An 11705-nucleotide genomic window follows, 5' to 3' on the forward strand; every position below is an offset into this window, starting at 1 on the left:
AGTCTGATGTCAACAACGCCTCTGACTGAGATGTACCAGTCTCAATGTGAGGTGTTCTCAGAAACACCTCGTACGACATTCACGCACTCGCGAGGGTGTAAGGTTGTGAATCCGAACAAGGACGCCCTCAACTCTCAGTGCATTTCATTTGCCAGTCACGCCATCCACTGTGTCGCTTTTTTCACCACTTTGCTCAGATGTGGGGGAGGGGGGTGAACTAAAGGTCAGTGAACAGGGATTAACATAATACCTCTAATCCCTACCCCACCACTTTGACCTCAAATGGATCTCTGATACTGTCCAGAGTCTGAATGGGTTGACCAATACTACACGAGGGGTCAAGTTACATAGGAATTGACCCACTACCTCTAAAACACAGCAATATATATCGTACAATTAATGTATGTCAGAGGTGCTTTGTGTAAGCTGAGGTTTGACCAAATATTCATGAACTAGCATGGCAAGTTGTAACTATGTGCATAAAGCGCATAAGTTGTAGAGAATTGTTTTTTTTTTTCCTGCTTACATGTTTGAGCATAAAGGGAAATGTTGAATTGTACCTTTACAGAATATACATTTGTGTACATATTACTATACACATGATATATATTTGTAATACATAGTATGAATATTGGCATATACTATAAATATTCATCTCTTTCTTTCTCTCATTTTATGTGACCCTGCATCACAAAACCAACAAAAAGTTGCCAGACATGGATTTTTAGTTAAGAGCAAATTCTGAAAGAGCAGACTTTAAGCTTTAAAATGATGTACCAAGTATATCTCAATTTAAATGAACTCTCCTAACCTATCTAAATATCGGAAAGAAAGCGCACACTCAGGAAAAGTGTGAACTGAGAAAAGAGGCTCTGAAGTATAGGGTCTATCCATGCGCTTAATCTTTACCAAGCCATGATAGCTATGTGATGAATGGGACAAAAACAGGATGTAAACCACCAGAGCAACAACAATAAAGGGATTATCACATTAAGCTGAAATTGAGGATGCCTTATTAACATATATTCTTTCCATGGTTAATGCCAACTTTCATAGCAGTAGCATCATCCTTTCTAAAGTTATTAGAGTTGAAAGTGAAGAGTGTGTACATGGTTTTTAAGAAATGAAAAGGGGACTCTATAAGACACAGATAATCACACTATTCTACAAAAAAAGTGTTGGAGAAAAATTGCTAAAAACACAATTTCCTGTCCTTCTGTAATCCCAAACTTTAGCATTATGTAGAAGACTTGCTCTTTCAGAACACATGGAAAACTCAAAATTGGCTAGGTTGACCCATTTCACCTATTTTCAACCCTGACACGAAATCAGTGCATGGGACTTTTTGTAGGTTTTGTGACGCATGGTCATATACCATAGTATAAAGTTTCAACAGTTGTTCCATGTTCATATCATGAGAAGATAGCAATTCTATGTATCTAACCATGGCACTCTACCAATGCAGATGTACATTATCTATGTTACCCACAGCCACTTGGATATGTGATATAGTATGATAGCATTGCATTTGATTACACATGCTGCAGCAGTGTTCACTCCTTGTAATCTCAGCTATTTCATTTCCGCCTCGATAGCGAGACACGTACATAAGTTGGCCTTCATAAACCGTAGATTAATAACTTTTGAAGACAGAGGAAACCTGAGGCCTAGGCCCTACAAATGAATCACAGGCCTTTTCTTCCTTTCTTTCTCTCTTTTATCCCAGCACCTAAGCAGCTGAGCCCTTTGTAATCTCTTCTAAGACTTTGCATGCAATTTTCTTTTTCCTGCAGTCTCTTGAAGATTCGGTTTTGCGTGGACAGGCAGGTGCTTGTAACAAGAGTAAATGACCATTAAGGAAGAGCCCTTGAAGGGATATGAAATGCCACGAGTTAAGGAGATGTGATGAATAATTACTACCCACAAGTATCATCTTTCAATTTCAGATGAAAATGCAATCTATCTTTTGTCTGAACTATCATCCCAACAGTATTTGCACTTCTTTAAGAAAAAAAAAAACAATCTTTGACATCAATGAACATCTTCAATACATGTGTCAGAACAATAACACTATTGCCAATTTACAAAATCTGATGCTACAGTATACCATTAACTATAATATCATACCTTTCTCCTTCCAGTTCATCACACACATATATTTTGATATGTGGGACTGTCAATTTGGCAGCATAGTGTTAAGGTTCCAATACTGATCAATCACTGCAAGGGGCCACTGACTCGTGAAGGAAAAAATTAACGTTTTCATAGAGACCATCTTTGCAGACAATAGTGGCAAATGGCAGAGATTGTGCTTGAGGGAAAACTTTCTCTCAGCTTCCATTTACTTTCATTTGATAACCATTATTAGATTTTTATCTATTGAAGTGCCTCGCCAAGGTGCAACTGTCGCTGCCAGGGGATTTGAACCCCAGACCTTAAGCTAACAGTCCATTGTCTTTATATGTACTCAGCTACAACAGCTCCACAATCATATTGACAATACCAGCAGCAACAAAAGTATAACGTACTAACAATGTCACAAATCAGCAACATGGCCATCTCGATAGAAACATCACACATTACTGTACATTTGTGTGAGCAAAGAGTTTGCAATTAATGTGACCATATCTTGTGACAAATCTATTGCAGCCTTTTTGAGAGAGAACAAAAAAAAATAGTCTGAGAGCAATTTTGTCACTTCTATTGGTATGAGGTGTTCCAGTAATTTTACAAATTGTGTGAAATTGATAAATCTTGACATCCTTTGAAGACTGCAAATTTCAGATGTGATTAGGTGTCAAACCAGAAGGGGGATCTAATGAGAAAAGTGTATATGGGCTGACTTCAAATAATTACGGTTATTGCTAAGTTCAGGATGACAAAAAGAATTGTAACCAGCTGTATTTCCCGTTCCCCTTTTATTTTGTATGACTGCAGGTCGACACATGTCACTCACAGCCTTGCCATTCTTTTCACTCATCGGTGCCTGGCTGGACGAAACCATTCCAAAAGTACCGAAGAAAACAAACATTTGTGCTTGCATAGGGCAATTAAACCAATAAGTTGGAATGCAGTGGTAATTGACATGATTGATCGTTTTCCCGAAGGGAATCGATGGCGACTGCTGTGATGTTGCCCCACATTTTTGCAGGCGTGTTTTGAGAGCCTTAGCATCCAGTAATGTGACGGTGAGGATGACAGAGTCAATACGCTTTCGCACGGTGAAGACGGGCTGGTTTTTTGACGCCTCCCGGATCCATCAACATTTGGCAGTGGGCCTCGCAACGCACGGAATGCCACGCCCTGGGGCAACTCGGACGCCCGGATTGGGTGTGCGGGGGTCGACCCAATGCGTTCTGAATTTGACCCCATCAGCAGCGCAGTATGCTTTTCACCTGTCTCACAGATGTAACATGCTAATGAATTTCTCACTACCTGTGCTAAACATTCACTTTCCACTTTGTAAACATGTCAGTACTCTTAGAATGTAATCAAGTAAGACTGAGCAATACTGCATGAGCTGCTGTCAATGAATAGTTCATTTGTCTAATTGGACGAACCACAATTTATCATGCATTACATATTTTTTGCTTTACAATATTTAATTATGAAAATATTTTGCTATTGCATACCTTGTCCATCTCATGACATATCCTATACATTGATAAATTGTTACAGAAAAGAATATGAAATTATGTTTTCTCAAAGAAAATGAAAATGAAATCTGAATCAAACTGAATTGAATTTTTTTCTTTAGCATCTCAGAACAGATTTATATGGTAACTTGCATAACGACGCCCGGAGATGCCTTGTCTGCAGTTCAGATTTTAACACACATGAAAAATGTAATAATATGGCAAACAGAGAGAAAAGAAAAAGACTCCTGGAATTCTCTGTAACAAGAGAGGGAGCTGGCCTGAAGAAAGGGGTTGCCCAAATCTCCCTTGCACTTGATGACATTAGAAGAAATTAATACTGCCACCCGCTACCTTGCCAAGCCATTTTGTCTGCCGCAGATTATTTTTTACAATATACTGAGAGAGATTTTTTATTTTCGCGAATTTCGCGAGTCCGGTGCTATTCGCGAAATTAAAGACACGCAAAAATAATGATTCAGATCCAGATATGAACATGATGCACACGTATACATTTCTTTTTTAGGTGCAGTCCTCCACGAGAACAAATCTAACCACTCGCGAAATCGTCGGGAAGTCCTGATTCGCGAAAATTTAGACTCGCTAAATATACATATGGCGTATACAGTACTTGACTTTGGTAGGTGAACTTTGATAGTACACTCATGTGTAACAATGCTACAGTCAACACACACACACACACACACACACACACACACACACATGCACATACAAGTACACACACACTAACATGCACAAAAAACAGCAACAAAACATGGACTATAATAAGGATATAATCCCTACCCATTTGTAGCTAGTTTGGGACATTGGCACCAATCTGCGAGGAAAGCTAGTCAGATGATGTGCCGATCGATGAACATGGCACAAGAGGGTACCAACACTGGGAAATGTTTCTGATTGTACAACTCAAAATATCTCTACAGATGGATATGTGACCCGCTACACCAAAAGGATCCTAAAGTCGCTGACGGGCGAGCCAAGCATGGCCCAGAAAAAATGCTATTTTCTGGCCTTTCCTTTGATCATTTAGCTTCGAAATTTCGGCAGATGATTAGAAGATACATTAGACTACAAAATTATGTAAAAACAAAAATCCAAACGTTTTGACAGATTTTGGTGTTCTGACTTCAAACTTGATTTTCTTGGCTCACCCGTCAGCGACTTTAGGATCCTTTTGTTGTAGCGGGTCACATATGTTCATCTCTGTGTTTTGCCATATCATGTACATTTGCCACATCATACTGTAGTAATGGCATCGGATGTACAGACATCGCAACATGGGAATTCATCCACTTGAAGGAATGTTGTAGCAATGAGAGTTGATGCAGCTGGACAGGCAAGAGTTTGATAGAACTAGATTCCATTGATACATTCAGGTCAGGTGACTTACCCGCTCAGAACACCAAGAACCAGGTTAAGGACGAAGAAGGACCCGATGATGATCAGACTCACAAAGTAAATAAATGGCCACGCCATTCCTGCTGCGTCGTTGATCTGAAGGAATTAAAAAAAAAAAGATATGTATACAAAAATCAAGAGAGAACATTTTCCAACAATGCATCATCCTATTGAATACACATCTGTATCTTGGGCAAAATCCATTTACTCTTCATTACTTCTTAAGCAAATGTTGGTTAACTCTCAATAAATCTGGAATTTTCTCCCCTTTCTGCCTATAGTTTCTCTTTATCTCCCTGTCTTTATTTCCCTTTACATATTTGGATCATTTTGATAGGCCTATACTTCATCTCCCTGTCTTTATTTCCCTTTACATATTTGGATCATTTTAATAGGCCTATACTTTATCTCCCTGTCTTTATTTCCCTTTACATATTTGGATCATTTTAATAGGCCTATACTTTATATCCCTGTCTTTATTTCCCTTTACATATTTGGATCATTTTAATAGGCCTATACTTTATCTCCCTGTCTTTATTTCCCTTTACATATTTGGATCATTTTAATAGGCCTATACTTTATCTCCCTGTCTTTATTTCCCTTTACATATTTGGATCATTTTAATAGGCCTATACTTTATCTCCCTGTCTTTATTTCCCTTTACATATTTGGATCATTTTAATAGGCCTATACTTTATCTCCCTGTCTTTATTTCCCTTTACATATTTGGATCATTTTAATAGGCCTATACTTCATCTCCCCCTGTATGTCTTTTTCTATGTTTATTTAATACTTGAATGAGCCTAAACTTTCTCTCTCCTTCCCTATTTGTTTTTAGTTTTAATGTGCTTACACTTTCCTCCCCCATCTCTCTCTGTCTGTCTGTCTGTCTGTCTGTCTATCTGTTTCTCTCTCTCTCTCTCTCTCTCTTCCTTTCTATGTTAAGTAGTGTCAACGAGCCTAATCTTTCCTCTTTGTCTGTATGTCTCTCTCTCTCTGTTTCTCTTTCTTCTTCTTATCCTTTTCCATTTCCTCCCACCGATGACCTCAGCCTGCTTGATGTAAGTGCACTGGCAAACATCTGCCATCACCCGGACCCTTGAAATGGAGACAAGTCCAAACGTACGAGGGGTATCGAGTGAATCGCGTTGCGGGTCCCATCCCAAACATTAGGCCTCTTACGTCTCATATCCACTGTACAGCTCATGTTGCCATCCTTGTTTCTCACCCACGCACAAAAAAGAAAAAAAAGCAGAAATCAATCAGTCCCACTACACTTGAATACATGGGGGGGGGGGGGGTCTCTGGAATAGGCACATACCAGCAAGCTAACCCAAGTCCAAGATCAGAACAAACATAATCAGAGTGATTAAATGCTCATCATGCTTGCACTCTCCCCCCTTTTTCCCCCACCTGCCCTCTCAGCTCTTTTACCAAATTTGTTTTCTTCCTGCTCCTATACTTCCACAAGGAGAGTGAAGACGGACAAACATACACACACAGGAGAGTGAGACGTTCAGAGTCACATGATTACTCAAAAAGTCAGGTGACGTCTGAATGACATCAACATTCAGCACTGATTCGTAAACCAACCAGACGGCAGAATTGGTTCAATTTTCAATAATGTCCAGATTGATCGCAGAGGGCTAATTTGATATTTCTCATTAGGGAGAGAAATGAGTACAAATATTTTCACTGCACTGGGGTCATTACTCAACAATCTAGCCTCTCATTTTCTATCTGACTTTTGATTTTATAAATCCATATCAGAAAGAGAGGAACAAAAATACTTGTGCATCGCCCTACAGATGCAAATGATTCTATCTGCTATGTTGTCAAGGAATCAAAGAAGTAAAAGAAAAGATCACCACAATACCTCTACCAAACATTGGTCAATGAATCTTAAGTGATTTGTGTGAGTAAAATAATTTTCTTCCATTCTTTTGATGTATCTGTACAAGATATGATTTTCAGAAAATATGATATTTTGACAAGAAAGGTATATCTGTACATATTGACTTCTTAACTGCATGTATTTCAAAGGATCCCTTGAAATAAAACTTTAGCCAGGAGGCAATTTGAACATATTCTGATCTAATACCAAATCAATCATCACTAAGCCATATCTCATTACTTCAGAGTTTTCTTGGTTTTATATCTCTGACAAGTATTGGAGTAAAATGGTGAAAGATAACATGGGTTATATTTCCAAGCATTTATGAGATGGCTTTATCATCATAAAAAAAAACATAATACAAAGGAAAACAAAAAACAGAGGAAACTACAGGCGCAAGCTTTGAAGGTTGGAGTAAATTAGCTAAAAGATTTTGCTTTTCATGGCAATTAGAGCAATAGAAAGAGTCTCCTTCTCCCAAGATGTTGCTGTCCGAGTCGTTGCCGAGGTAGCACCACGGCCAAGACGCAGATTGTCAAACATCATCAAAATTCAACAGAGGTGAATTAAGGTTTTGATTATTTCCCTCTCACTCAAGCTCTCTATTTCTCCATCTCCCCCCCCCCCCCCTCCATCTACCTTTATCTCTCATCAATTCCCTTCCAATTACTCCGTCTTCTTCAATTACCTCTTCTTTTATCACAAGGAATTTTCATCCTTTTCTTCTCTCTCTATTCATCTACATCCATCTCTCTCACATTCCCTTTCCAATTGCTATTCCTTGTTTAATTGCCTCCATTTTCATCACAATAGTTTTATTTCTATCATTCCCTTTCCTCTATAGCAACTTCCATTGCTGCATTTATGTCTATACCTTTCCCTATCTTGTTTTCATCGAGACATCTTCTCTTTTCTTCAGCTTATTTTTAATTTCTTCCTTCTGTTTGTCTCCTCTCCTTCAGGCCAGCTCACTTTGTGTTCTGCAAATAATACACCTATTTCTTTTGAATATGTTTACTCTCTCCATCTTTCCATGTACTTCTCATTTCTACTATTTCCTTTCCAGTTATGAATATGATGAAAATTGGATGATAAAATCTCGTTCATATATTGGCTGCTATTATTTCTGAATTGAGTATGGCAAAAAAAAATGACAACTGGGTCTATAAAAGTCTACTGTAATACATCAGTGGGTCAATAATCATTCAACAAAATAAGCACAATACCTTTGATCAATTTTACATAATAATGAATATGTGCAATTTAGCCGAAATCCCCTTGGATATATTTTCATGGGTTATATACTATCACAAACAACAATAATGGTAGAGGTGTTATTTTTTTCATCGCTATCATCATATTGTCAATCGTCATCATAAATATCTGGAATACCATAAATATTTCGATCACTGCTAAACAGTCAATGCAATGCAAACCCACACCATTATCACAACCATTATGATCATCAGCTACATTGTTATTCATCTGATGTTAAAGATTACTAGTATTTTTTGTCTTCACTAAAATTTGACCTTCTCTAATGCACACCAGCTTCGTTCGGATCCCCCCTCCCTTTTCCCCTCCCCCTTTAACCCCACTCAGACCACAAACTTTGCCCGACCAGTCTGCACGGCAAAGGTCATGGTTTTTCCCACCCGGTCATCTGGCGGTCAGCTGTAGACATAGATAGGATGGCCAGGTAACACACAGTCTGGCCTCACATTCCAATCCCAGTCACAAACTATTCATCCACCTCGATTAAGCCAGACACCATGCTGTTTTCAGTTTCAAACTGTCCCTGCTGTTTAGAAGATCAGATACGCATGGTTGTGTGTTTCTATATATTTTTTTGTTCTTTTTTTTTGGGGGGGGGTGGGGGGAGATTTTATAAATGCACACCCAAAACAAGAAACAGAATCAGAAGTTTGTAAATGTCATGGCACCGGCCATGATATGATGGGCATTGCAAGAAAGGCCCTCCATAACCTGAATAGAGGACATTTTTTTTTGTCTTGCTTGTTGCTGTTTTATTTTTAATCAGAAGTGTAGAGGACATACTTAGCTGTCAAGTGGTGACTTCCTCTGAAATTTGTGCTTTACAAGATTGAATGTCCACAGAGTCACAGATATCCGCCCACTAGCAGTTTGGAAATCTACACCAATAATTTCCGTTTCATTCTGAGTACACTTTATGACATACTTGAATTCGAAAGAAGGGAAACACACAAATGGAGTATAGTGAAATGGAGACATGTTTATGAGATATTCAGTGAATCTTTGGTTTGTTTTCTTTTCACAGATTTTTTTCCCTTATTTGTATCTGTCCTTAGAGCAAGATAGGAAAAGCTTCTTGAAAGTCACTCTCCGAGCATGAAATGACTCCTCATGTACTCGGACACGCTCTGATTATGACAACAGTCTACTCCTCGAATCACTTCCTCCATTAACCTTCCACTGCCTCATGAATGAGGACAGGCATCCCTCCAAGGGGAGGGGCGAGGGTTGGGACTCTCTAGGATTAATTCTGACGACAATTTGCCGTATGTGTGTATATGTGTGTGTGTGGGGGGGGGGCACAAGGGAGGAAGGGTGGCATCTCAGGGGCCCCCATGTCCCTATCTTTCAACACACCCCTCCCTGCCACGATTCTGCTGTATCTTTGGGTAACTGTATCATACACCTGAGGATCTCTAAAGGCTGGGCACACTTCAGGAAGTGACTGGAAAGGGCGGAGGGGGTTGATTGGAAGAAAGATGGCATTAGCAACAAATGTCCCAAGAACAACAAACCTCACAGTGACACATTCTGAGTTGGCAGAGGGATGGGAAAAGAGAAAGGGGATCAATTGAGATGGGAAGGAAGTAAATCTCACAGTCCAGAAATTCATGAAAACAAAAAAATTCAATTTGTAAAAGGAATATAATGGCTGCCATTTCTCATGTGTGTTGTTGTTGCTGTTGTTGTTCTCCATATCTTATAATACTGAACTTCATCGTGTGAAAAGATCTGAAAATTTGAGTGCATATTGCATTTATGAGAAGTGATTCCACCCTCTTGTTCACTAAGTAACCATCTCAAAAACCTAATTCTCTGGTTGCAAAGATCAAAGGAATGCCTTTTTTCAATTTTTGTGCAGCTGCAGATCACACGATGGCACAATGAAGGATAGTATCAATGATTAAGCATAGACAAGACTCTGAACATTCTGAATTCTTTGACTCCCCATATAAGCCCCAATATATACCCCATCCCCTCCTCCTTCCATTTTCTCATGGGCTGGCAGCATGTAGTGCATCTTAAAGTTGATCTATCAACAAAGACCTATTACTCTTTTCAAGCTAACATGACATCAAGGCTATACAGCTATATCTGCAGAGATGAGTCAACATTTTTGAGACATGTAAAGAATGTTCCACAAAGACATGAAGTCATTTGCATTAGATGTGTTTTTTGGATTGGGGAATATTTTTCAGATCTTGTACATTCCTGCTCCAGAAAATTTGATGTGACAAATGAAGAAAAGAGATGCAGGCAGGGGAAAAAAAATGATAATTCCACTCTTTCTAAACTATATACATATCATAAATGTATCTTCTGGTCACAACTATTTAATTCAATGAGATAAAGATAGAAAGCAAAAGCGAGTAAAGGAAAGAAAGAGAGATTAGAACAGAGAGAATGAGAAAAAGGTAGAGACAAAAAATGGAAATAACAGACTGAGCGCAGAGAAAAAAAAGAGAAAAAAAGATGAGGAAACGGGGGAAAATTATAATGATAGAATACAAGATACATCAAGGTGGGGGAATGAGGGGGGAAAAAAATGGCTGATCGGCCAGGAGCCTAGCTGTCGCCCTAATGATTGTAATATTGCCTTGACCAATCTTGCAGGACAAACACATATCAATCAGTGTGTCGTTTGGACGGGAGAACTCGGCAACCATCCGAAACCTTCCTGTCGGGGGTTGGTATACATACACACATCGTCGACACACATCGATCAGTGGTCGTCCGGGGGAGAAAAAGTCACATGACACCGACACGCAATCTGTATACAATAATCTCCGGCGTATCATGAAAATTGACAGATTTCCTCTGCAGAGTGCACATCGCAAAGTCACAAGCATTTGTTTTGTACATGGACCTGATGCATTGACACACCTACATGCATCCCATCTCCCTCCAATATTTTACAGCACGTGATTCTAATATTGTTCTCGATCTGTAGTTTGACAAAGTTCTTTTGCATTCTCTCCGTTGTGTTTGTTTGTTGTTGTTGTTTGTTCTGTTTATCCATATACAATTATTCTCCTTTAACCATCAGGTCTTAAAGGGTTTGTTCTAATATTAATGAAATCAACGGAATAACTAGTTTGCTACAAACAATCGTAACTCACTGCTCATATGAACTGGGTGTGGCCTACATGAGAAATACACTAGCCCCATTCACTCTTATAGTGAAATATGGCTGTATTTAGGGTTATTCAAATTTCAGACGAAATACGGATGCAATCTTTGTGTGTGAATTGTGTCACGAAAAACCACTCATTGTACAACAGTGTATTTCTCCAATGATTTGCGTCGGACAGGTAAACTTTCGAACTAGTAATACCATGGTATTTTGCAATGAAAATCGTAACAACAGAACGTGATAGTTTGTAGATGAGAATAATAGCAATATTAACAGTGTAATACCAAGGTACAGTAATTCTAATGTATTAGATTAACCTATTACTTACCAGCTCCAGAAATCCTCAAGG

The 11705-nt window shown here is 38.9% G+C and overlaps 1 protein-coding gene across 1 annotated transcript in view; it reads right to left on the minus strand.

The window, feature by feature from the left end:
• The window catches only part of LOC139714075 (muscle calcium channel subunit alpha-1-like), a gene marked incomplete at its 5' end in the record, with an annotated part of 79867 nt that extends 74717 nt beyond the window's left edge, over positions 1-5150 (minus strand). The window contains one exon of the mRNA XM_071625801.1: positions 5047-5150. Coding sequence (XP_071481902.1) covers positions 5047-5150 — 104 coding nt within the window. The remainder of the gene's footprint in view (positions 1-5046) is intronic.
• Positions 5151-11705: the final 6555 nt, after the last annotated feature.

The sequence above is a fragment of the Diadema antillarum genome, unplaced genomic scaffold (genome assembly GCF_040938485.1).
Source record: "Diadema antillarum isolate AM-2024a unplaced genomic scaffold, OU_Dant_1.0 seq00002155_RagTag, whole genome shotgun sequence".
NCBI lineage: Eukaryota > Metazoa > Echinodermata > Echinoidea > Diadematoida > Diadematidae > Diadema > Diadema antillarum.